This window comes from Drosophila elegans, unplaced genomic scaffold (assembly GCF_018152505.1).
Source record: "Drosophila elegans isolate 14027-0461.03 unplaced genomic scaffold, ASM1815250v1 contig_133, whole genome shotgun sequence".
Classification (NCBI taxonomy): Eukaryota; Metazoa; Arthropoda; class Insecta; order Diptera; family Drosophilidae; genus Drosophila; species Drosophila elegans.
Window position 1 is genome coordinate 1359742 of NW_024545499.1, and position 27971 is coordinate 1387712.

General features: G+C 43.5%; 1 protein-coding gene across 1 annotated transcript; it reads left to right on the forward strand.

Annotated features, from left to right (window-relative positions):
- LOC108147356 (protein espinas) lies at positions 1 to 27883 on the forward strand. The gene is made up of 6 exons (XM_017273786.2): positions 1 to 1275; positions 13231 to 13846; positions 14878 to 14991; positions 16512 to 16640; positions 21464 to 21667; positions 25419 to 27883. Exons 1-6 carry the CDS (start codon positions 257 to 259, stop codon positions 26892 to 26894), a joined length of 3558 nt encoding a protein of 1185 aa, XP_017129275.2. The 5' UTR covers positions 1 to 256; the 3' UTR covers positions 26895 to 27883.
- Positions 27884 to 27971: the final 88 nt, after the last annotated feature.

Consider the following 27971-nt stretch of genomic DNA (forward strand, 5'->3'; position numbering starts at 1 on the left):
CCTCAGTTGTTTGAGCAGCCCCGAAGCGAGCGGTGCGCGATCTGCTCTTGCGCAAAGTTTCTCAAATCGATAAAACCCAAGCAAACAACCGATCAACCGATCGATCGATCGCGAGTGCAAGTGCACGTAACTGGAGCAATCGGATTGCCCGTTAATTGCTGGCGACAGTAATTGCAGTAGGCCGCATGCCAGCCCCGTTTGTACTGTTAATGTGTCAATTGATTGATTGGCCCGCGACCCGTGATTGAAGCGCGCCATGCTCGCGAAGAAGCGCTGGTGGCAGATCCGCCTGCCGCAGGTGGGCAAGCAGGACCAGTCGCGCAACTACCGCGACATAGTCAACCTCAGCGAGTGCTCCTCGGTGCTGGCCAACACGGCCACCACGATCAGCGACAGCTCCACCACCACCACGGCCAGCAGTGGCAGCCCCACGCGCCACCGCAGCTGCGACAGCCTGTCTAAGAGTTCGCAGGCGGAGCCGGGCAAGCTGTTCCCACGCAACATGCCCAGTATCCGGCGGAGTCGCCGCCGGGCCGTGTCGGCGGAACGGGAGCGGGAGCGCCTGGCCAGCAGGGAGCGGCCGGCGGACCAGGTGCAGCCACCCAAAATGCCACAAATAGACGCCGCACAGCAGTCCCGACTGTCCACGGTGACGAAGCTCACGCCCCGGAAACCAGGTGGCAAGCCCACCTGCTCCAAGAGCCGCGGCAATCCGCCCGCCGCGAAGTGCATCGTTAAGTCGGCGGTGCGAGCCAAGACCAAGCCAAGACCCAGGATCACCCTGGCACCCTACGAAATAGCCCTGGAGCTGCCCAACCAGTCGCCAGCACCCACTCTGGCCATGGCTGTGGCCCAGTCCTCCGGCTGCGAGCGGCGGAAGTCGGGCGGCGAGGAGCAGTTCCACTCCTCGGGCATCTCCTGCAACGGGGAGACCGACGACGACGTGGAGGTGGCCATGCTCACCGGCAGCCTGACTCCAACCCAGCTGGCCAGGATCCAGGGACAGGAGCAGCAGCAGCAGCAGCAGCAGAAAGCCGTATCCTTTCCCGTCGGGGATCTGAGGCACCTGAACCTGTGCCGCAACCGAAACGCTGTTTGGCTGAATCCGAATCCCAAGGATACGGAGCAGCTGATCGAGGTGGACAGGAGCCGCAGCGAGGCCTTCTGCTACTTCAACAGGGCCATTGCCGACGATATCCAGCTCAGCGATATTGAAGAACAATTGGCCCGCTTTGATGGCCACTCAAAGAGACCGCCGCCGCCAGCAGCCAAACTGTAAGTCTTCCGCTGGCCCATCTCCATCTCCAATGGCCATAGTTCTCTGGGGGAAATCTGGAGGCCAACTAATTTGAAATCCATTTGATGAGCTTTGCATTTTTGGCTTTAAGTGACTATAAAACGCCGCCCTGGTGGGGGGATACAGTCGGCAGTTTATGGCCCAATTTAATGACTCCTTAATAGCTCTATACGAGTCTTGTTTTCGGCCGCAGGATTAGTTTCTAATCACTGAAATCATATTTTATGGCTTCTTAAATGAAATGGGCTGTCCAGAAGTTATGGGCAAAGCAGTTCACTTTAAAATGGTCTAGCAAAATAATCTTTTTTTACATTTCCGACACACGTTAGGTGCATAAACAGTGATTTAGTATTGGCTAGCTTAATGCCTTTTAGCTGCCGTTGAAATTGTGGGTCTGCAACTTTCCACCAGTGGAGATTTCCGAAGTCAAACTTATTGAAAGAGAAATATGAAGGCCAAGCAATTCGCCGAGTACAATTGCAATTGTTTAACAATAATAAACTAATGGACAATAGTGTTGTTTTGGGCTTGGTTTTATAGGTAACTTGAAAATTATAGTCCGATATTCCAGACTTAAATTGTATAATCATCTAAATGTTTAGTTAATACGCTTTCAAATATTGTTGGTACAACTTCATAAATATCTTCTGAATGTATCACACTTTCTAGCGGTCTATAAATATACGACACTTTATCATTTTCACCTGATCAACAACAGTGGTTAGCTACGCGTATCAGTTTCAATTGTGCTGAAAGTAAAAATCTGGCAGCTTGCCGTCGAATAATGGTGGAAGTAATCCGGCATAAGAGGCTCTGTCAGCTGGAGGCGACTGTTTGGGCCCGCTAAGAAGGTGTTATTAATGCCCGGCCATTTGCAAAACTGACACAAGAAAGTTATTTATCAACTTTGTGGCCAGCACGTGCTTTTCCCGCGCCCTTGCTGTCGCGTTTTGTTAACTGGGCAAATGAATTGCATGCAGCTAAGTGGCAACAGGCCCAGTTAAATGAAGTTGGCAGAACTTCGGGTGCAGTGGGTCCATGCCCATCCTCCAAAGGTTCTCTCCTGTCACTTTGTGTTTGCATCCAGCCCGAGGAGGCGATGCTGGACTCTCATAAATTCCATGCGTCGACTGCATAAATTGAGTTCTTCTTTTGCCGCCTGACTTAGTGGCCTGCGTCGATAGCGTTTTGTGTTTTCTGTTTTCTGTTGTCTGTATCTTGGCGATCTTCTTTGTACTCCTGGCATTCCGCTCGCATACTTAATTTGAAGGGACTTCTGTGCATAAATCTACGCAAACTGTTAATTAGATTTGATTTTGGGTGCGGCCATTAAATGTTGGTGGCAGGAGTGTATGGTGTGTCATAAATTCGCCCCAAGAGAACTTGGTAATGTGAGATTGTGTGCCAGCCACTGCAGTCACATCCACATCCAGATCCACACGGCCCATTAGCAATCAGTTGGGGCTATTAAATTCCCAGTTTAAATAAACCAAAATCAATATTGACGGGCGGCTACTTAAAGCGTAATTAAGCGCCTGGCCAGCCAGAACAGCACTTTGCATAGGAATCCGCTCCCTGAGGGTCTCAACAATAAAGTAAATAAAGTAAAGGTCTGCCGGCGGCCCTCCCTTTCAGCCGGGCTAATTGAAGTTGGCAAAAAGCAAGCGGCTAGTCGGCCAACTCTCGGGTGGTCCACTTCGGACTTATCGGTTTACGATTTGCTTTGATTTAAAAATGAGCTACGCATTTGATTTTAATTGCATTGGATGTGCGCAGTAGTTGGGGCTGGAGCGAAAGGCTCTTGGCCGTGATATATGGCATTTTAATTGAAATGGCAAAAGGCCGACAAACACTGGGGGTTCGCAGGGGGACTTGAGGGGGGCTGGGCCTTAATCTGACTTTAACCGATTCGCAGACATATCAAGTAACGCCCCTTTAATGCTCCGCGCTCCAGTGAAGTGAAGCTGATTTTTCTGCTCTTTCTGCTCGGCTTTCTTCAGCGTACGAATTTTCTAATTAATATTTTTTCGTGGGGCGTATGGGCAATTTCTTTGGCTGTCAGCGAGCGAAACTAGATGGATTGTCAGAAAGTTCAGCCCCTCCGGAGAGTGTGACACAATCCCAAGCCGAAGTGTTGTATAAGCCATCTGGATGGGCCCAAGTCTTTGTCCCAAAGTGGCTGAGAAGTCAGAATCTGAGTTTTATTGATTCAACACCTAATCGTGAATCCATAAAACGCATTAACAAAACACATGATTTACAAGTGAATGGGAAAGAAGACAGAAGAGTTGATTGATTTCGCCTCGAGTGGGGGGAAATTCAATTTATAATCAAAAAGTTGCGTGGTTGAAGAGAGGGCGGGAAGGGTGTTTTACCAAGCTGAAAATTTGTTTATGAAACAAAATCGAAAACCGCAAATAAAATTAGCCAAGCAGGCCCTGAGGGGTTCGCTAAATTGAAGGGCGTAGCTTTGGAAGCTCATTATATTTCCTGCTCTTCCAGGCGGATTATGATTATCTCTTCTTCTCGGACGCCCCTTGCGGTTGCCCCGCCAACAATTTGCCATATTTATGTATATACTTCAGAGGAACTCAATACACACATGATCAAAGATGAAGGCAATTTAGTGGTCATAAGTGAGAGGCGGCCCAGAGGTCGCGCCGCGTGTGTAAACCAAGTTAAGTGTTCTAGCCACGATCAGGATTGGGATTCGGCAACGCCGATAACCATAACCAGTTTGCCTCTTTGTTGCGTTTAATTTTCGTAATTTACGTTTAATTGAAATCGGAGGAGTGCGAAGCCCCGTGTAATTAATTTAATGGCCACCGCTTTGTTGGTCAAATACAGGTGGGAAGCGGATAAAAAAGCGCGATTTTGTGCCGTCACGCCGCTTACAAATCGTTGCCAAATTGTGGCAAATTCGGTCTGGACAATTACCAAATGACAATGCGCCCACACACCGAATCGACTTCTCAAGGGAGCGCTATAAATACAAACTTTAGAAATTGCCATCAATCAGAACGGCGTCGTCTTAATCAGAACCAAATGCAAATCAGCGAGCCAGCGAACTGGCACAAATGTCACTTGGCCGAAAAGCTTGTGAAAGTGTCTGGCCGCCGATCGCACCGATCGCCCGCACAGATCTGAAGCTGGAATTCAAGTTGATAATCGTGGTTTTCTTGAAATATTTTAGCCACTCGAGTCGAGATTTCCGCAAATTAATTTCGCCCCCCACCTAAGAGGCACTTTGCGGAGAAAGCCAGCTCGTAGATAGATGCATTTCGACGCTGCCGATCCCAGATAGCAATTTGGCTGAAAAAACACGTGTTGCCAGCCCCGGTACATGCACCACCGCTTGCACCGAAAAAAAATAATTACCTAAAAGAGCTATCTATGCAAGACTGGCTTATGGTTCCTTTTTAGCGTTATCCAAAGCGTTAATGGTTTATTATATATCAGATTTGTGACTAATTAACTACTTTTTTAAAGCAGTACTCATTCAATTAGAAAAGTATTTTAGATTTCTCAAAGTAATGCGCATAAAAATTAAATTTCATTAGCATTGAAAAAAACCAATGCTAGTGATAAAACTTGACATTAAATGTCGAGAAAAAAATGCTACTGCAAAAATGTTTCATTCGATTTCTTAAAAGTAATGATACTAAAAAGTAGAGCTAATGATAAGTCTAGTTAATTAAAACTATTTCATTACTATTTCTTTTTGAAAACCAACTTTATTGTCCATAAACGCTTTCACCTATTTTATGTCTTGGTTGCTAAACTTATTACTGCTATAAGCATAGGAAAAAATCTGCTATATATGCAAAATTATGTAAATCGCAAGATTTTAAAGAAGTCTCCCGACGTGGTTGCTTTTGATATGCCCCTTTTAGGCCTGAGTGTATGAAATGTGACGGAACCCTCGATTGTATCGTTTTTTTTCTGTGTACCGAGTTAGGACGTGAGTTGGGTCAACTCGAACACAATCGTCAGCATCAATCCGCAGTCGTTTCGACGAATCCCCACATGTCGCACCGCCTACGCGAGTGGAAGCGTTAATGAGACGCCGCTGGGCTTTTGGCCGGGCCCTAGCAATGGCACTTGATAAATTGGAGCCAGCTCCTAACGGATCTGGGGACGTTCTGTGATCTCCGTTCTCCGTTCACCGCCCAGACGCTCTAACAAGATCCTGTTCGCGGCCCGGCCATTCAGGCTTCATTAGCAGTCGACCGCGGCCAGAAGCAGTAAAAGTTGGCAGTGGGGGCTTCGCCTTTGCCCAGATTCCCTCTCTGCGGCATAACAAGACCAGAATGCCGGACCGGACTGGATGGTGGCTTCCTGGTTGCACCCAAATGCATTAGTCTAATGCGAACTTGGACTCCGACTTGGACTTGCTCTTCGAATGACTGTGTGTGCTTGTGGCAGTGTCAAGTCGCTTGGACACTCAGGCCAAACATTTGATGACTTAATTGCGCATTTTAGCAGATACACATGAATGCGGCTAGAAGTCTCAGGAGACTGGTCGGTGCACTGGTAGAAATGCTTTGTACAATGTAATTAAAATGTGTGGATGTGAGTAAGGGTTGAATGTTTTTTGCTTATCACTTTTTAATCACTATTATTGATGCTTTTAAGGCATTAGGAAATCAACTTTTTTTCTTGGCTTAAAATATTTCACAGATGTCCAGTTGTGGCTTAAAGAAAATGTTTGGAATTGTAATATAGGTTGCTGGTGGTTAACCAGCTGCCCAATTTCTGCCAGTGTGGCCTGTCTTCGGGTCCAAGGAGTTTTCCCTGTGATGCACCACACAACTTTATTTTGACAGGCTGCGATTAGAAGACGACGTTACCCAGCCTTCCATCCCAGCACCCCCCCTCCTGCTTGGTCTTTTGTTAATTGAAATGTTGTTGTTGCCTGCTGATGCAGATGCTGATTCCGATGTTTGTTTGCTCTGTCCCTGTCCCTGTTCCTCTGCCCGTCCCCCAATAGCTCCGTCTCACTCCCTGTCGGCTGTCTGTCAGACGCTGTTGCTTTTGTCAGTTGTCATGTTCTGAACGGGGACCTACACGATTTTGACATTGGCATGGCGATTGCCATTACAGTTACAGTTAGCCATGTTTGTCCGTTGGTCCATGTGTCCGTTTGTCCATTTGTCCGTTTGTCCGTTCGTCGGCAAGTCCCCTTGTCCGTAAGTCCGCTTGTTACATGTAGGAAGTCTCGGCGGCTGATCAAACGCATGCAAAAGATAATCCGTTTACGCCCCAATGGAATTTCAATTGGAAATTGGAAATTGAAATTTCGTAGTGCGTGAGAAAACAGTTCAAACCGTCGACGTTTACAGCCTGTTGTATGTACAATGCATGCCATCATTAATTATGGGACCAAACATCCTTTTGGCCGTTTTTGCAGATCGTCGGAGCAGAGAGTCGAACCAGAGCGGTCATAGATGGCTGCACTCCTGCCTTTTCCGGAGCTGCGGTCACGGCCAGGTGACTCGGGCGGTACAGGCGACGACTCAGGTGAGCGGAGTGCAGTGCATTGCAACCGCAGGGAAGAAAACTCTGCCCAAGGGATTGTGCGACTCTTACACTATTTTCGGTAATTGCTTTTGGCCATCGCGGGGCAGTCGCTGCCGAAACTAGATTCCCACGTTCCAACAGGTGAAGCCAATACCCTGCCCACCTGTTGGCCATCCATCCATCCATCCATCCATTCATTCATCCATCTTTTGGAACTCTGCTCGCGTTTCACGCTCGGTTGGATTTGCTCGGCTGTCATACGAAAACAGACAATAAATTTAACTCCGTTTTTTCTTATTTTGTTGTTTAGCTTTGTTTGGCTGCGTTCTTTGTTCTACGTTCTTTGTGCTCCTCCGATTTCACTGGGCTTCTACGAAAACAGTCTTGGGTTGCGTCAATTATTTCGTTGGATTTGAACGCACTTTAATTTAATCAACTTATTGTGGGCACCTCTCTGCGAGTTCTTCTCCGATTCCCAAATATAATCTCTGCTTTGATGTGCCTTAATTTGATGGGAGAGACACGGAGAGATTGTTGCCAAGAAAGCAATTACATTTATCACCGGCTTCAATCATCATCATCATCATTAAGAGGAGCACATCAAATTAGAGGAGATATTTAATTTATGTCTTAGACTAAGACCTGTGGGAGCTTCGTATCGCTGGCGAGTAATCTTTTGGGCTAGGAACTCACAGCTAACTAAATGGTTCAATTGTATGCTGGGAACGAGTTCAGAGCAACGGAGCCCGGCTCATGCCATCCGTCAATCCAATCGGAACGGCCTGAAAGCATATGTTTCTGTTCGAAAGCAATTAAAATCATATGAATCAGGGAAATCAATGCGGCAAAAAGATCAACACACAAAAACTTGGCCATCAACTTGGGGCACTAATGAAGCCAGCAAACAAGTTGGCCATAAGTATTGAAGTTCGCTGAAAAATACCTCGAAAAGAGCAAAACAAGTAGCGAGCGAATACACGAACTGAATTACAGAAGAAGAACAGCATTTTGCATAAATTAGAGCGAGCCATGCAACATGAAAATCGCTGAAACGTGTCCAAAGTTGTTGACAGCGTGGCCGGGGGGGCGGTGGGCCGAAAGGGGGGAGTGGCATCGGCTGGCTGCATAAAATTAAGCAAAAGCTGTTAATGACGACGGAAGGCGACTCGGCTCAAACTTGACTCAAACCCCACTTGAGTGGATTTTGGTCTTCGGCTCTGTTTCGCCTCACATGCCAAATGCCACATGCAACCAACAGCAACCAGCATGCAGCAACCAGCAACGAGCAACATGCAACATGCAATGCTGCAACATTAGCGGCAGCAGCATCAGCAACTCGCTCTCGAAATCGCGAACTGCGAGTGTGGGCTGGCCAAGTGCATTTGGCTGCCGCTTCTTCCTTCGCCCCTCGATTAATTATGCATTTTAGCCGCTGCTGAAAATGCAGATGCAGATGCTGGAGCCGTTGACTACGATGCTCTTGTTTGACTTGACTATCTATTTCTGGGAGTGGCTCCCCCGGAATGGGGTTTCCGGGGGCTCAAGACACCCCAAACAGATTTTGGACAGGGCAATGTTAAAAAATCAACAGATTCATTGTCTTAAACGATCTTAAAATACTTTAAAAGGGTTAATAAAGCAAAGAAAAACCGTTCTGTTTTTAAATTTGATTTATTTTATTAACACACTTTACTGACCTTCGCCCCATTCACTTTTATCACAGCTTAAACAATATAATTAAAATTTAAAACTGAATAAGTACATAATTTATGCTAAATACCAGAAACCGAAAACTATTATTTTTGTTTTTTCAAACTTAAAAATCATTTTCTTTTAACAGCCTCTTAATCAATTGCGGTTTACCAAATAATTGCTATTTAGATTGCCTTCTCGAATCCTCAAGAATAATATTGTTTTTTTTTTTAACTAATGATTATTTTTGAGCTTTTTTTATTTTTAAGAATGTAATCATCGTTTGTAAGCGAAAAAATTATTATTGTTCATAATAGTGGGCATTTAGATTAAGAACATTTAAATTGATCATAAGTACATTAAAATTGGTCAAGTTAACTTAATTTCTAAAAGATATTATTCAAGCCCCTTACAAAGAAAGTCATATTCATTTAAAGGACATTTAGATAAAATTTTTTTATTCTAAACCGTCTGAAAAGGTCTATGAATATGGTTGCATTTAACTGAATTTCTTGAAATCCAAATTTCTGAAAATAATAGAACTAATGATTAGCTAATGATTAGCCAAAGCACTTATTGTGCTTGCTCCCTAAGCCCCCTAAAACATTTCGAGCGCCCGCCTCTGTTAGCGGCGATGCAGGCAGCTTATTGCTTATCACTAGCCTTGGTCGCCTTGGATCCGAATAGTGAATAACGTGTACTGCCTAACGGTAACGCTGCACTAAATCACCACGCGGTACTTAAATAGGCGGTGCTGCACACACACTCGCCGAGCACTAGGAACTTGTGCAACGGGCCCGACTGGCTCCCAGTCCCAGACCCACTGGTATCCCCGATTCCAGGTGAAGTCGAGCTGCAGACAGGCACAGGCACACACAAAATGTGCTCATGTCGGACAAAAACCCATAAAGAAAAAGAGAAGAAGCTGAGGCTGAGGCTGAGGCTGAAAAGCCAAGCGAAATGCATAAAAATGCTGAGCGACAGCAACACGTGCAACATATGACGCGATTGCATGTACGGAATTTTTTGTTTACTGCCCGGTTTCGAATCAGATGTTATTCGTGGGTTATTCGTGTGACGTAAAGCCAGTCAAACGCGGCAGTTTAACCCGAAAGTCGGCTGCATAGTGGAATAAATTGCGGCGCTCTAAAGGGGCTCCGTTTGGGAGCCGTTTGGGCCAGACAATGGAACACGCAACGCAACAAGGTCACGAGTTGGGGGGGCGAATGCACGAGCTTTCATAATAGCCCCGGCCCAGCCCTGATCTGCCACGCCCCCGTGGCCAGATTCTGGTTGGGGGATCACAGATCACAGATTGCAGATCGAAGATCGAAGATCGTGTGCTGGTCATGGATAATCAGGCAGTAGTAGGCCTAATGCCAGGCTTAACCTGGCCGAGACGGGCGTTTATCTTTGGGCCAATTGTGAAAGTAATTTAATGCGGATTGGCTGCCTCGACTCTTTTCAATTATTAAGAATAGCATGTTACGTATTAATTTCGTTTCCAAGTGCCTCAATTGCAGCCGTTCTGTGTCGTAGTGCATTTAGCATTTCCCAGAATCGCTGCCCCATCGGAAAACGGGTTCTGTGAGAGGCCTAAATGATTTTGAACCAGTTACGTGTTCCTGCTGCGAATTTTTCTGGGGAAACTGCGTGTCTAAAATTTAATGAAATCGTGGAAACAGTGCGGCAATACGGTGGAACGAATAGAAATGCCATCGATACCGTGGTGTTGCACATAATTGAGATATTATTACAGCTGGGATTTGGCATTTGAGCAACACAAAACGTGCTGAAATTGCTGAAAAGTTCGTTAATAAGCAGCGCGTCAGATTGGATTGTTTCGGATTGGATCAGATCGTAGTTGAGCTCTGTAAGATGTGGAAATCGACTCAAAAGGAGCGATGGGGCAGATATATAAGGCGGCACTTTGCTTTGGAAACAGCCAATGCATACAAAGCAGCGAAATAAATTAAAGATTGTTATTAGCTATGAATGTAGAAAGTAATTTCTTGCACCTGGAAAGCAGCTAATCGATGATAATGTCAATGGTCAGTCCTTGAATCAATTAAATTTATTCGCTATACAACCTAAAACAATATCAGTTAATTTTTTTCTTCTTCAAAGTTATCAATTTATATTGAGATACCCTTTTAAATACTGGATTCTAGACATTTTCAGCTCAACCAGCGCACTTACTCGCACTCAAACACCGATAAGCTCGTATAATTCCCAAAAGTGTCTTCAAAACACCGAAATTTATGGCCACTAGTCGATGTTGGCCAAGCGAAAAGACCGCATTGCCAGTTGTGGAAAGACAGAGCCATATTTCGCAGGCCATTCCCATCCGATTTGAGTGTCAAACAATTTACTTTTAATTATCCTCAGACGTGTGCGATTGCGACAGGCCATCAAGGAAATGACAGACATCAAACCAAATAAACTCAAAATCTTCTTAACCCAAATTTATGTATATGTCCAGGCCGCTGTCCGTAGTTGGTCAGGTGGCATTTTTGCGTATTTTGCGCCTGGTCTTCGGTGCAGAAATCGCATGCACCCATAGAAACCGTCAACAGGTTTCGCTGGTCGAAAAGAGAAAACCGACCGCCGTCTAGGCCGTCCCCGGCCGAAAAGTGGCAGCCAAACAACTGCTGGCCATATTCGGCAGCTGGGACTTGGGACCTGTGTTGATTTGAATTGATCTGATGTGATGTGATCTGGCGTAGTTTTTTTGGCCCGGCGCTTGGCCGCTGTTTTCCGCTATCAAAGTCAATCGCCAAAGTCAGTCGCACAATTCCCAATTCATTTGGGTGACAGATTACGCCCTGGCTGGTGGCAGTTTTTGTTGTGGCCTGGACAATCCCGACCGAATCGGTTTAGAAAGTACCCTGTGATCTGTGATCGATCGGCTTTTTGGCACCGACACGATTCCAAATGAAATTTGCATTGGAAAACCAAAACAAAAGCGTGGCCGCAAACTTTCTCCCCACACGCTGGGCCATTCCAGTGGCACTGAGTACGGAGGTGTTAATGGCTCCTGGTCATCATCCATAGGCATCCATGTGGGTAATGTACCTGCCGACTTTCCGTCCCGCACAGACGTTCACATTCCGCCGCTCTGTGGGCTTTGCTTCATTAGCAGAAGGCTAAGCTCCGATTGTGATGAGATGTCTTCAATTTGCATACACCACATAGTCGCGTAGATAAATAAACTTTCGGTGGAATGGCAAATTGGCCGGGCCTTCTTCTCACGTTGATTAGTGTATGAAAACGATGGAAGGCCTAATGGCTTTGTCTGGCTGTTATTCATGCTCTGAATGTTGTGCAATTTGATATACAAATGTGAGGACCGAATGAAACAGTTTAATATCTCACACACCTCGCACAGTCGCGGCGCTCGCCCGACTTTCAGCCAAACAAATGACTTCAATTGCCACATAAACAGGTAGGAAAAAACCCGAGCTTGGGCTGAGACATGACCGGACTGCGACTGCAGTCTCCTCCGTGGGCCATGTGCCGGAATTTCTCGGCTGTCTCTGCTTGGCTGCATAATCGCGCAGCGTGCCACAAATCGAGTGAAAGTACAACAGAAAGCGGCGGCGAAGAAGATTCCGCTGTGGGCAGCGGTCAAGCGAGTAGCCACAAAACCTTGTGACGCTGCCGGGTCTGCAATTTCGGGTTGGGAGTTTCATCAGATTTGATTGGACAACTGCACGCATGCAGCTGCGCTCGTAATTGCACTCAGAAGTCATTTGAAATGCCTGTTGGCACTCACACAAAATGCGATTCCCGCTAGTCCAGCTAGTCGGTCTAATTGCAAATGAGTCGGGCAGATGGAGTCAAGAATGATTAAGGTGAATATTAGGCGGAATTGCATTCCGCAGATAAAGTTTACAGCCATGAGTTATGAGTGCTGTTGCCTAACAATAATGGGAGCGCTAAAACTAAGGCCTTGAAAGTCAAAAGCCTTGTGACATAGAATTATTATTAGCTAATAAAGTTTTATGTTGTTTTTTTATTCCTTTGTTTATTTTTATGTTCAAGTTGCTTAAAAACTATAACTAAAACTTATAGTACTAGTTGCTGGGGTCATCGACTAACTTATATGTTGTGTGTATATTGTATAATTGATTTATTTATATTTATAAGTGGTATTTTGTTTAATGGAGGTGCTCAAAAAAATTGAAACAATAAACAATAAAAAAATCATCGAATAAAAAACTTTACACTAAAGTATAAATCAATGCAAATGCTCTCACCAAAACCTTAATAGGAAACAAAATAAGAAACAAATAATAAGTGCTGTTTTTAGATTTAATGATTTTTTATTTCAGAATTACGGTTTAAATTTGATTAAAGTCAGACGTCTATATCATATAGCTCCCATAGGAACAATCGAAAAATTAAAAAAAAAATTAAATAAAATTAACTTCTCTAATTTTCAATTGTTTTTAAATTTGTTTGGACATATTTAATAGATTGGGATTTAGTTTGCTTTCTTTCTTGTTTATTTTATTGAAATCGCATCGAATAATTTAAACATATAGGCTGTTTTAAAAAATGGAATGACAGCAAGGGTGTAAAAACTTCGGTTCGCCGAAGTTAGCTTCCGCGCTTTCTTATAATTAGAGGTTTTTACTTCTTAAACCTAGAAAACACACCTTATATGGACACCTCATATTGATTTCTCTTTCGTTTTGCTTTCTTTTTGTGTTTTGCAGCACCCAGCCCAGCCAAGCCATCAGAAAATTCAAGCCCACGCCCGCGCCCCGCTCCACCAGCATCATGCAACAGACCCCGCAGCAACAGCAACAGCAGCAGCAGCAGCTACAGTCGCAGCAGCAACACCATCCGCCCAGCAGTAGCAGCAGCTACTACACGCAGACGGAGAGCGAGTTGCTGCAGATCGAGGCGGGCGGAACGGGCCTGGTCTTTGCCCCCCAGTCGCAGTCGCAGTCCCAATCCCACTCGGCGGTCAGTCAGGTGGCATCCACGTCCAATCTGGACGTGCCCTCGGTTGCGTCCAGCGGCAGTGGGGGCAGCGGGGTCAGCGGGGGCAGTGGCGGAGGCCCGGGGTCAACGGGTGCCTTTGTGTCGCCGCTGCAGCGCCGCCACTGCCAGCCGCCCAGCCACCTGCCGCTCAACTCGGTGGCCTCGCCCTCGCCGCTCCGCACCGCCAGCTACAAGTCGGCGGCGGCGGTCGCGGGCCACGGTGGTGGCTTCCACCACAGCCACCACCAGCAGCTGGACTTCCAGCGGAACTCGCAGTCGGACGACGACAGTGGCTGTGCCCTCGAGGAGTACACTTGGGTGCCGCCGGGTCTGCGCCCCGACCAGGTAAGACATGCCCCCGATCTCGATTAATATTTTTTACTGATTAGGGAACTAAAGCCAACTGCCAACAAATCAATTTCATTTACGTGGCTTTCGAAGACAAGTTATTTATTTTTTTCGTAAAGCAACTTTTAGCCAATGTTAATGGAACAGTTCTGTCATATCGTCAAACAACCATAACTAAATGCGCTTGTACCAAATATAAATAAAACAAATTTGTTATTTCGTCACGCAATAAGCAAGACAGGCAAACATTTTTGTAATGTATTTAATAAATCCATTTTATCAGTCGTCTTTTATCATGTTATGGAAGATTTAAAGTTAAAACATTTCTTATTGAAATCACTTTCTCTGAAATCACGCTCGTTGTAGTATGGTTCCAGGCTATTCTTTTTTAGAGTGTAGCACCTAAAACATAGTCAGCATCATCAGCACCGTCATCATCCCCGCCCGACATGTGTTTCGATTTGTCGCAACTAATTAAGTGAAATCCCGGCGATGCGATGTGGGGCGAGGTGGTTGCCTTTTTGAGCCGCGGGCCACCCGCTGCCAGCTTTTGATTTCGTTCGATTTTCCACGCTCTCCTAATCGGATTCCCAAAACCAAATCCAGTTCAATGCCTGGTCGTTGGCCACTTGCGCGCTTAAGGAAATCGGTCGGGAAACCACTTTAATTACACGCTCAAAAAATTATCGCTACCGAATCGCCATCGGCATCTGGTGGAAAGCGAAAGCGTTTTGTAATTAAATTGCCGATACATTTGGCGGCAATTAGAGCTTGAAATGCCTGTCGATTTTTTTTCGGGCGGAGGCTTGCATAAGAGCCCCTGGGAAAAGCCAAACAACCATAGAGATTGGCCTTAAGTTGGTTTCTTTTTCTCGGACTCAATTTTTCATGCGCTCTGCGACAGTTTTTACTTTCACGACTCTGTGCAGGGTCTCCTGTGGCAGTCGATTAATTCGTTAGGACTTAAAGGGCACACATGCCATAGATCTTAAGTTTAACCGGAAGCTAACCCAACTTTCCAATTGCAGGTCCGCTTGTACTTCAGTCAACTGCCAGACGACAAAGTGCCCTACGTCAACAGTCCCGGCGAAAAGTATCGTGTCAAGCAATTGCTGAACCAGCTGCCACCGCAAGATAACGAAGTGAGTACGGGGCAGACGAAAGCCAAAAGAAGCTGGTAAAAAAAATGAAAACAAGAGGGTCTAGATAAGGCATCGACCATTTTAAAATATATCTTATACAAGAACGGAAGCCAACTTCGGCAAGCCGGAGTTCATTTACCTTTGCAGCTTTTTCAAAAATTAAATATTCTTGCAAACATTAAAATTATGATTGGCTTGCATTTATGTTTTAAAACATTAAAGCTATGCTGATTTGCAGTTCAATTATTCGATAGTTCTTATAACAGATATACGATATCGTTTTCCGATTTCAATTAAAATTAAAAGCGTAATTCTGAACTGTCAAATTATTAATAAATCAAAAACAATTTTTAAAATATTTCAAAATAGAAAATACATATTTAAAAATTAAATTTCTATACCCTTGCAGAGGGTATTATAATTACAGTCAGAAATTTGCAACGCAGTGAAGGAGACATCTCCGACGTTATAAAGTATATATATTCTTGATCAGCATCACTAGCAGAGTCGATCTAGCCCCTCTGTCCGTCTGTTTCTATGCAAACTAGTCTCTCAGTTTTAAAGCTATCTGCATGAAACTTTCCCAAAAGTTGTCTTTGTATTGCAGGTAGTATATAAGTCGGAACGAGCCGGATCGGACGACTATAGCATATAGCTCCCATAGGAACAATCAGAAAAAAAATACAAAAAAAAATTATAACTTTGCTGTTTTTTAATTTTTTGTTTAGTTCTTCGACATTTAGTAATGTTTAAATATTTCCGATTTACGGTTTAAATTTCATCAAAATCGGACGACTATAGCATATAGCTTCCATGGGAACAATCGGAAATATAAATGAAAAAAATTATAACTTTTCTGTTTTTTAAATTTTTTTTAGTTCTTCGACATATGGCAATGTTTAATTATTTCAGAATTATGGTTTCAATTTTATCAAAATCGGACGACTATTTCATAAATCTCCCATAGAAATAATAAAAATATATAAAATAACTATCGAATAATTAAGCTGCAAATCATCATAGCTTCAATGTTTTTAAACGTATACGCAAGTAAATCATAATTTTAATGTTTTCAAAAATTTTTAATTCTTGCAATAGCTGCAAGGGTATATGAACTTCGGCTTGCCGAAGTTTGCTTTCTTTCTTGTTTTACGTTATTTAACTAACATTTTCTAAGCTCTTAAAGTCTTCTTATTTAAAGCTAAGCAAAACAAAAGAAGCCATATTTTATATTTGAATTGCTTATGCTGAAAAGTATGCATGTTTGTATACCTGGACACAAAATATTCACTTTGAATGTTTTTCCTGCCGAAAACTGCTCGTTGAGTAATAAATAAAAGTATTTCGTTGTGACAAAATTTATAATTACCCCGGTGCGGGCATTGAAAACAAAGTATAAAGAGCGTTTCTCAAAAGGCCCGGCGAGATTAAAAAACTTGCGACTGCCTTTTGAGTTGCCTTAATTAAAATTCAGGAACCCAGAAGCTAACTTTCCGTTTTCGCCTTCGTGTCCATTGCAGGTGCGCTACTGCCACTCGCTGAGCGACGAGGAGCGCAAGGAGCTGCGCATCTTCTCGGCCCAAAGGAAGCGGGAAGCTCTGGGTCGAGGGGCGGTCCGCCTGCTGTCCGACGAGCGACCCTGCAAGGGGGTAAGTTTGAATTTGAAAACAACTTTTTCAGCTTTTTCTTTTGGTTGGCACACCCCCCTTTCCCGCACACTTAATTGTTGCAGAAATTTGCATTTTATTATTCACGAAAAGTATAAAGATGAAGCGTCGTTTCGATTTCATTTGCGCCTGGCCGGGCAAAGTTTTGCGCCAGAGATTCCTTCTTGGCCCGGGCAAAGGGAAAAAATTGACAATGGCCGGGAAAACAATGAGCTCGACGGGCGGGGGAGACCGTTGCTGGCAACTTTCAAACGTCTTGAAGTAAAAGATGACAAAAAGATTTCATTAAGTACACTTTCAGCGCGCGGTGGGGAGCTGGAAGTGAAGAACGTTGTTGCAAAAACAATTGCAGTGACTTGCCACTGACAACATAAAGGCTAAGGAGTCGCAGCAAGCCCCTCCACAGTTTTCCTCGCGCCAAAAGTGAATGGAGTGCCGGCCAAAGACGCAGTGAAACGGCATTAAAGCACAATGGCAGTGGCATGAAATAGTGGCAGAGGTGGCACCTCCGTGCACTGCATCCCTTCACAGTCTGGTCTGGGAAATTTGCATTGTTATTAGCTGACAGTCGGAGGACTCTTGGGCAGGCAGGCATGCCGATGCCGATGCCAATGCCGATGTGCACTTGGTCAGCTCTGCACTTTTCCGGTAGATAGTTGGCAGCTCGATTTATTGTGCTCACACTTGCCACTCGTAAAACTTATTAAAAACTTTATGCCGCATGTTGCGTGTCTGGGACGCGGTCGGATCTCCTCTGGTCGGAGGCGGTTGGCCTGGTCTGGTCTGGTTTGGTCTGGTCTGGTCTCGTCTCCGAATACAAGTCCGTCTGCTACGTGCGCCGACGAATGGGGATCCGGCGCTCCGGATAGGGACTTGCCCGGAGTCGTGTGCGTGAGTCTGATTTTATTTGGCAGTTTACTTGTGCTTATTACGACTGTGGCTTAACTTGAGCAAACACTTTCCGGAGGTTGGAGTTCATTAGAGTTCCGAATAATCAGTGTGAAATTGGCAAGGAAATTCCCCAAACTTTGCTTAGCCCGAATTTATTTGTGTTTTTTCTTTCTTAAGCTTTATTAAAGTTAAAAAATAAACACCTGCAACCGGTATTATATAAATTATCAAAGAAATACGCGATATGAATAATTGCCTAAGGATTTAAATCAATAAACTAGATGAAAGGAAAGTTATTTAAGAGAAGCAATAGCTGGAAATTATAATATTTTATTTAAAATTAAAATTTAATACAAATATTCATGTATTCAATTTTATTATTTTCCGTTTGATTTTCATCCTTTGCGGTTTTTAGTTGTTTTATATATGAAAATATTAGAAACCTTTTTTCATTCGACCAATTTCGGACTTAATTTAAATATCTGAAGCTTTAATTTAAATTAAACGATATTTAACTCAAATAAAATACATTTAAATCAAGTAGGAACTATTTGAAATCTAATATTTTCCACATTCATTTAAATTTGTAATATTGAATCATGTAATTCGATATGCATTGTATTAAAAATTATGATTTCTTAATTAATTCTAATATATAATATGCAATTTTAAATTGAAGAGTCAGTTGCCAATTTGTACTATTCCATTTTTATCAGTGAAGGGTTGAAATCAATCATAAGGAAAACTTAAAAAGAAAAGCCTTTATTTTGAGTTCCGTGAACTGTCTAGGCGTTTTGTATTTTGGCAAACTTTCTGCTTCGCTTCCATGTGAAATCTGATAAACGGTAAAAAGGAATTGAAAATCGGAAGCCAGCCCTATGCCCTGTCTAAGACCCAAAAAGTGCTTAAAATTCACAGACCATAACTGACTTGCTAAACGGACGTTAAAATGCGAACAAAGGCCTCAACCCTGAGCCATCCAATCGAATGGCGTGGAAAGCATGGGGAAATTATTAGGGAAAATTTATGAAAACGTTCAATGATCCTGAATCCCGAAGGGGAGGAAGCTTCCGCAGTCAGTCAGCCGTAAATGAGTAGCACCGTGGGCCGCAAACGTGTGTCACAACCAACTGGCAATGATTTTGCCAAAAAATAATGGCATCCAGGAGCGGAAGGCGGGCACACTTCTTGACAGATTTTCCACACGAACAGCAACGAGCGGAAGCTGAAGTTTTGACAAGGATGTGACACTAAAGGTCGTCCTGGCAACAATGAAATAATTACAAGAAAAGCCATCTCAGACTCGGCACTTTACGACAAGATATATATGTATTGCCAGAGACTGAGAAAAATTTGTAGCACTCCGTTTTGTACACTTAAAAATATATTTCTTTGTTATTTTGACTAATGGTTTTCATTACACAAATAACAAGTAATACCTACATTTGCTAAAATTTTGCGACTTTTCAATTTAACTGTATTAAAACCATTCTTTTCAGTGCAGCCAGGTGGAAAGCTAGTGGGAAACAAAAAGGAAAAACCAGCAAAAGAAAGGTGAAGCGCAGTGGCTGTTAAGCGAAAAGTTTATGTACTGAAAAGGGCATGATAACGAGCATCATTAATAATTTGTGTTGCCGTTTGGGGGGTTTCGGGAGGGGGGATGGGTTTGCCCGTCTGCCAGCGAAGTTTGTCGCTCCGAGTTGGATTAGTCCGGACACGAAATGGGTTAGCGAGGACACTTTCAACCCCCAATGGGTGTGGGGTCATCCGGGCTCAGTCAGTTCAGTTCCGTTCAGTTCAGTTTGGTTCAGTTTGGTTCAACTAGGTGCTGTGATGGCACCGCCGGCAACAATTTGTCAATAGCATAATTGTCTGGCGCAGAGTGCCTGCAAACAAGAGCCAGCCAACAGGCAACAGCCAACAGCCAACTGGGATTAATTGGATTGATAAGATAAATGAGCAGCGATTGCTGTTATTTACATGACATTTAGCCGGGCTGGCAGCCCGATGAAAAATGTCGTTTTAAGTGCACAGATTTTCCGGACAAACTAATCGATGGCTAGGGCGTGGGCGGGCTTAGGACCGAAATTGGTTGCCCCATTCCCATCGCCATCCATGCTGGAAACTTTCGCACTTTATCCCCACCACAGAAACTACTTAAAGCGCTTCCTGCGGGAAAAAGTTTTTTGCCGAGTTCCTGGGGTTAGCCACGCCAAAGTGCAAGGACAAGTCCATTCCGACTTCAATGCGTCATTAGCCAGGGAGGAAGGGGCAGGGGAACTGCCTAATTAAAGTGCGCAGCTTCGATGTTTTTATGATTTTCGTGGCCAGAGGCGATAAATTTTTGAAGTTGCCAAACAATTAACGACGCATAGAGGGAATCTACTTACGCCCCGCGAAATTATCAACCCCGTACAGTCGGGGCCCAAAGCCCAAAGCGTTCGCCTGTCAATGCTTAATGGCTTGCAAAAGTAAATGCTGATTGCGGGACTCCGGTGGAGGTGGACGGGACGCATCCCACGCCGAGGTTTAATAGCCTGGAAAGTTAAGGAGCTCCTGGATGCTGGCTGACTGGCAGTCTGGCAATGGCATCGGTACCGAATCTTATGCGGTGGCTCTGTGGTGGCGCCGGGTAATTTGCCTGCGCCAGAAACCGCCAAAACCGAGAACTAAGACGCAGTCGAGCAGTGCCGCCAACTGCCTGAAATGAGGGTGCAAATTGGCAGGGAGCTTCGGTTTGGGGTCTGGCTCGTAGGAACTGCATGTGTCGCTTTCTGTACTAGTACTAGTACTGTGCATATATCAGGGCAGACGGGCTGATTGCTTTATTCCGGAAAATTGAAAAGTGCAGACAGGTTGCCCAAATACGAGTATAATTGTCAAAACAGAGTTCTTTACGTACATAAAATATATTCTAACATAAAAAAGTACCTTAAAAGTTTGGACAACTTGAAAAGGCGAAAATTTAAATGTTTAAATTCTGATATAATATAAAAATTTTGTTTATAAAATATGCTCCTCTTATTGTGCAGTTTAATAAGCTTAATTTATTTAATTTTAATACAACTTTTTCTGTTTAATACAATTCTTAAACCAAATATGTAATCAGTTGCCAAGTAAGGTAGAACCAGTTTAACCAAACTCAAAATATTTCTTCTAAATACTTTATGTCATTTTAAGTGTTGTTTCCTGCAGCTAGAAACGATTAAATACGTTCTGAAATATTTCATTTTAAAATAACTGACAAAACTTGAGTTATACGAACTAATAGTTTCCATTTTCCTTTTGGGAGTCTGACCGCTAAGCGAACTTAATTAGAACCTTCGTTTAGGGGCATAAAAAAGTCACCATCCGTTGGCCTTTGGCCGTGAACCCTTTTGGATTGAAATAAGTTCATTATGCGAGCGAGCGCGTTTAAAGTTAACGAGACTCGTTTTGCATGGCAGTCATTAAAAGCGGCCATTCCTTTTCGCATTTCTCAGTTTGCCAGTTTTCCGGGAAATTCCCAGCAGCCAGTGCCACTTAAAGCGCTTCCTTATCCACAGCCACCGAGGAGCACTTTGGGGTGGACCCAAACACACCGGGCTGACACGGACACATGGCCGGCAGCTATTTTTGCATGATTTCCGCTTTGGAAAATCCGATGAGGAGGGAAAACCGCAGAGCAGAACAGCGAGTTCTTGGGCAAGGAGCAAGGACTTTTCCTGCTGGCGGCTCTTTTCCCGGGGAGTTGTGGGGCGTTGAGCTTAAGCGTTTTATTACCGTTATTTAGCATTTATAGTCGCTTAAATATTTTTGCCCCAGCAGCAGCCAGACGCTGCAGATTTTTATCGCTCGACGAACTTGAGCATATTTCAGCTATTTGTACGATTCACCCAACTCACCATCTCCCTGTTTCTGGTGTCTACTTTCAGTGCGAGGAGCCCTTGTCCGGCGGTGACATCGTGGTCTTCGCCCAGCGGCTGGGCGCCCAATTGTGCTGGCATCCGGGATGCTTCGTGTGCAGCGTCTGCAAGGAGCTGCTGGTCGACCTCATCTACTTCCAGCGCGACGGCAATCTCTACTGCGGTCGGCACCATGCCGAAACCCAAAAACCACGCTGCTCTGCCTGCGATGAGGTAAGAAATTGGTACAAAAAGTGGTAGCCTTTTGAAGAAAGATATACTTTAGGTGGAATTTAAATTCAATTCAGGTTTTGCAATTGTGTATAAATAAAATTTAGTAGATGAAATGGAAACTTAACCGAAGTAACGGCTTTACTTATGGGATCCATTAGTGGCATTGGATCAATGACAATCATAAGAATTTGTAAAGTTTTACAGGAGATACTGATCTAATTTGTTTTTAACAATGGACAAACTGCAAGTAGATACTAAAGTATTAAGTCATTCGATATCAAAAAATTAAATGGCTTATGCTAAATTGACGACTACAAATAGTATTGTCTTATAATATGTACAACGAATGAAATTCCTTGATTTTTAATAAAAATTACTTAAATTGGAAAAAAAAAATATACTAAAGATGAGCTTACTATATAAATTCAGGTAAACATGATATAAAAAAAGAATTCATTTTTATACCCTTGCAGAGGGTATTATAATTTCAGTCAGAAGTTTGCAACGCAGTGAAGGAGACATCTCCGACCCTATAAAGTATATATATTCTTGATCAGCATCACTAGGCGAGTCGATCTAGCCATGTCCGTCTGTCCGTCTGTCCGTCCGTCTGTCCGTCTGTCCGTCTGTCCGTCTGTCCGTCTGTCCGTCCGTTTATATGCAAACTAGTCTCTCAGTTTTAAAGCTATCTGCATGAAACTTTCCCAAAAGTTGTCTTTCTATTGCAGGTAGTATATAAGTCGGAACGAGCCGGATCGGACGACTATAGCATATAGCTCCCATAGGAACAATCGGAAAAATAAATGAAAAAAAATTATAACTTTGCTGTTTTTTAATTTTTTGTTTAGTTCTTCGACGTTTAGTAATGGTTAAATATTTCTCATTTACGGTTTAAATTTCATCATAATCGGACGACTATAGCATATAGCTCCCATAGGAACAATCGGAAAAATAAATGAAAAAAATTATAACTTTTCTGTTTTTTAATTTTTTGTTTAGCCCTTCGACATTTAGTAATGGTAAAATATTTCCGATTTACGGTTTAAATTATATCAAAATCGGACGACTATAGCATATAGCTCCCATAGGAACAATCGGAAAAATAAATGAAAAAAATTATAACTTTTTTGTTTTTTAATTTTTTGTTCAGTTCTTCGACATATAGCAATGGTTAAATATTTCAGAATTATGGTTTAGATTTTATCAAAATCGGACGTCTATATCATATAGCTCCCATATAAATAATAAAAATATATAAAATAACTATCAAATAATTGAGTTGCCAATCATCATAGCTTCAATGTATTTAAACATATACGCAGTAAATCATAATTTTAATGTTTTCAAAAATGTTAAATTCTTGCAATAGCTGCAAGGGTATATGAACTTCGGCTTGCCGAAGTTTGCTTTCTTTCTTGTTTTTTTTTATTTAAGTACGAAAAGATGGTTTTGTTCTTTCTTTGAACCTGTTTCTTCAGATTTGATGAAAATTGTTTGACTTAATCCTATAGCGGACATATATCTGTCATACTAATCATTCAGTTATATGCTGATTATGGGTAAATATAGATCCTTGTTACTTTTAAATTCGTATTTATACGCTGAAAAATAAGTATAAATTTGCTTGTTTGTTTTTGAAAAAATGTGGCTTGCTGATAATAGCTTCGGTTGTCGTAGTTTCTTAAATTTTTTAAAGAAAATATTTAAGTGATTTGTGTACATATTATTTTTAATGTACCCGTACTTACAGTGCACAAAAGCCCATTTATATTTTTTTTTTTTGAAAAAAATGTAATGGCCCTCTTTAATATACATTAAGCCAATTTATGCCAATATTTCAAGGGATATCATTGAATTGATTTTTTTTGCATATTTTCAATGATTAAATTTGAAGCAAAATTGAATAAAAAATAAAACTAGTGAAAGGAGATGATTACTTAGCTGATTGAATTTCTTGTGAAGAATTGGTTAAAATGTCAAGTAAAATATGTAATTGAGCTGGATTTCTTACTTAGTTTTAAAATATCGACAAAAAAATCATGCTATTTTCGCAATGGGATACTTTGCTTTAGAATTACTTTCGGCTACCCTCTGGAAATAAATAAAAAGCTTTTAAAATAAGTTATTTGATCAATTAACTACCAAAATCACCCGTCGATTTCGAGCGGTTTTGATTTAATTTTCGAGAATCGCGGTTTTAAGTAAGAACTTAATTTGAAGGAGAGACAGTTTTGAATGTTTTATGCAGCCCACTGAAGCCCAAAAGTATGCTGCTTCTTCACATACTCATAAAATACATACGCATAACATATAATAATGCATACTCTGAAGAGCCGTTTGATGTCATCATAAGGCATTTTAAATATTTTAAAAAAATATATTGTTTTTAAAACCTTTGATGATGCAGACGCACGTAAATAGATGTTTATTATGTGTACACTTGTGTCAACTTTTATAAAATCACATCTTCATAATAACTTTGATTATGTTTAAAATAAATGGCTTAAATCAAATTTGAAACAACATTCGTTAAACTTTGTTAACTAGATACTATTTTTATACCCTTGCAGAGGGTATTATAATTTCAGTCAGAAGTTTGCAACGCAGTGAAGGAGACGTTTCCGACCCTATAAAGTATATATATTCTTGATCAGCATCACTAGAAGAGTCGATCTAGCCATGTCCGTCTGTCCGTCCGTCTGTCCGTCTGTCCGTCCGTCTGTCCGTCCGTTTATATGCAAACTAGTCTCTCAGTTTTAAAGCTATCTGCATGAAACTTTCCCAAAAGTTGTCTTTCTATTGCAGGTAGTATATAAGTCGGAACGAGCCGGATCGGACAACTATAGCATATAGCTCCCATAGGAACAATCGGAAAAATAAATGAAAAAAAATTATAACTTTGCTGTTTTTTAATTTTTTGTTTAGTTCTTCGACATATAGTAATGGTTAAATATTTCAGAATTATGTTTTAAATTTCATCAAAATCGGACGAATATAGCATATAGCTCCCATAGGAACAATCGGAAAAATAAATGAAAAAAAATTATAACTTTTCTGTTTTTTAGTTTTTTTTGTTTAGTTCTTCGACATATAGCAATGTTTAATTATTTCAGAATTATGGTTTAAATTTTATCAAAATCGGACGTCTATAGCATATAGCTCCCATAGAAATAATAAAAATATATAAAATAACTATCTAATAATTGAGCTGCAAATCATCATAGTTTCAATGTTTTTCAGCATATACTCAAGTAAATCATAATTTAAATGTTTTCAAAAGTATTTAATTCATGCAATAGCTGCAAGGGTATATGAACTTCGGCTTGCCGAAGTTTGCTTTCTTTCTTGTTATGGTTATTATTCCCCAAATAAACATATATCGAAGGTTCATTTTTTTAAGGTCATGCTTAGTAAAAGGAAATTTTACTGAAAGCAAGAATTTTTTTTTGATTAAGACCTTTTTTTATTAATTTTAAAGTGTTTTTTTTTTAATCTTAAATAACATAGCTTTGCTTGTTTCAAATATAGGCTAGCGAATATTATTTCGTGTGGAAACTATAAGTTAAATTACAGTGGAACGTGGTGTCCATCTCAGTTTCTTTTAAGTAGTAAATAGGCACTTTGAAGGCTCTTAATGAAATTATTTTGCCAATTGATCTGTCATTTGTGACATTCAGCGAGTGCTGAGCAAAGATCGTTTTAGAATTCCTGCCTAATGCCGAACTTCCCGCATCTTCTCCTCCCCCGGCAGATAATATTCTCGGACGAGTGCACGGAGGCGGAGGGCAGGACGTGGCACATGAAGCACTTCGCCTGCCAGGAGTGCGAGCACCAGCTGGGCGGGCAGCGGTACATCATGCGCGAGGGCAAGCCCTACTGCCTGGCCTGCTTCGACACGATGTTCGCCGAGTACTGCGACTACTGCGGCGAGGTGATCGGCGTGGACCAGGGCCAGATGAGCCACGACGGGCAGCACTGGCACGCGACGGACCAGTGCTTCAGCTGCTGCACCTGCCGCTGCTCGCTGCTGGGCCGGCCCTTCCTGCCCCGGCGGGGCACCATCTACTGCTCCATCGCCTGCAGCAAGGGCGAGCCGCCCACGCCGTCGGACACGAGTTCGGGTCCCCAGCTGCGGCCCACGCACCGCGCCTCCACCTCCAGCCAAATAGCCAGGTCGCCGCGGCGGGCGGGTGAACGAGATCGCGAGCGGGACCGGGATCGAGAGCGGGATCGGGAGGCGGGACGAAAGGGCCATCATGGCCATTCCAAGGCCACGGGCAGTGCCGGTGATCTGCTGGAGCGGCAGGAGCGGCAGCGCATGGAGGCCGTCGGCGTGGCGGATCTACTCCTCGGAGGAGGGGTGCCCGGCATGCCACGCCCCGCCCATCCGCCGCCCATCGACCTCACCGAGCTGGGCATCAGCCTGGACAACATCTGCGCCGGCGACAAGTCCATCTTCGGGGACGCCCAGACGCTGACCACCTCGATGCCGGACATGCTGCTCTCGAAGGCGGACGATTCGCACAGCTACCAGAGCATCGACAAGATCAACCTGAACTCGCCGAGCAACTCGGACCTCACGCAGAGCACCCAGGAGCTGGCCCACGAGCTGGATCTGGAGCTGGAGCTGGACAACGAGCCGGTGCGTGAGCTGCCCCACGACGGCTACGAGCAGCTCTTCGCCGGCAAGCGCAGCCAGGAGCACCAGCACCAGCAGCAGCACCCGACCGAGGACGACGAGCAGCTGGACAATCGGCCGCTGAAGGAGGTGCGCTTCCACAGCGTCCAGGACACGATGTCGCGCTCCAAGAGCTACACGGACAACTCGAATGCCCGGCGGCGTCGGCGGCGGCGCAACCAGTCGCGCAGCTCCTCCGAGATGCAGATCAACCAAACGAACCTGCGCCTGCACAACGCCCAGACGCAGGCGAACAACGGCGGAGCGCTCAACCTGCTGAACAACCTGGACAACTGCGACGTGGCCAGCATCTGCTCCACCTGCTCCTCCAGCTCCTCCAGCGACATGGACGACTACGTGTACCGGCTGCCCGCGCGCAAGCACTACGGCGGCGTGCGGGTGGCCTACGTGCCCAACGACGCCCTCGCCTACGAGCGCAAGAAGAAGCTGGCCCAGGACTCCTCGCTGGCCATGGGCATGGCCACTGGAGGCGGCGGCGGTGCGTCCCCGGCGGTCATGCACGAGAGCAAGAACTGCACCATCTCCTGACCACCCCCCATGCTGCCGCCCCCGCCCTTCAACCTGAGCAGCTACTACATCCTGGACACGATCCTCGAGGAGCAGAGTCTGATGCTGCCGGAGAAGAAGCCCGGCTGCCTGAGGCGGGTCTGGAACTTCTTCGGGCTGGGCAAGCACCGCCACTCCACGTCCCAGCACACCAGCAATGGACGACTGTACAGCGTCTAAGTGCGCTTGAAAAGTGAAAATTGAAAAGTCTTTTTCAACACGGTTGCCATGTTAGCAAAACCATTAATTCTTGTCCACTATCCATTACATTCGGATGGCATGGCAGCCGTGGCTGTAAATAACATATCCACATGTATATTATACTGGTTAAGAAGAGACATATAAGATCAGAGATGAGGGAAATCGTTGTACAAAGCTAAAACTATATCATATTTGCATATTCATATACACATGCCCCGCCAGGGCCATTTCCATAACTAATAAGGTAATCTAGTGCTAGACGTAGGCAGAACAGAAACAAACGAAAAGTAGAGACCACAAACAACGCAATCAACGAACAATAATCTCCAACGAAATCCAGTCGATGGCCAACAAAAGAATCTCCAAAAGAGTGAAAGTATATTAGCCAAATGTGCAATAATTTAAATTGGCAAGAGCAGAACGCGGAAAAAACTCCACTGCCACAAACAAAACGAAGCTTTGAGACACAAAACCATTAACATTTACAATATTTGCGGTTTCTTTTCGTCGACATTTTGTTAAGCAAATCAAATTGAAGATTCTTTTGTTCGCAAACCAAACGTTTTATGTAATTTGCGTGCTTTCTCCGCAGCGTGAAAGGGAAATTGTTATATAAAAGGAATGTGTCCAGAATACTTGGAGTGAAGAAAGTTTTGTAAGCGACCAGCGAGAGCTGATCGAAACCATATGTCTAAGCTATGCTATATCAACAAGTGTGTATGGAAACATAATCAAAAGTAAAATATATGTCTGTGTATTTTATTCTTAAACATCTGAGCCGTGTTTTTATTTACCCTATAGGTTTATTTTCGCGGCTTCAAGTGCATTTAGAATCCGTGCTTGGGGCCAAATGAAAGT

What these genes read in the sequence shown, in the direction of transcription:
- LOC108147356 (XM_017273786.2), top strand. Translation starts at nt 257, where the DNA reads ATGCTCGCGAAGAAGCGCTGGTGGCAGATCCGCCTGCCGCAGGTGGGC. An exon ending in CGGGTCTGCGCCCCGACCAG is followed by an intron (nt 13,847 to 14,877) that starts GTAAGACATGCC and finishes TTCCAATTGCAG; the next exon opens with GTCCGCTTGTACTTCAGTCA. An exon ending in TGCCACCGCAAGATAACGAA is followed by an intron (nt 14,992 to 16,511) that starts GTGAGTACGGGG and finishes TGTCCATTGCAG; the next exon opens with GTGCGCTACTGCCACTCGCT.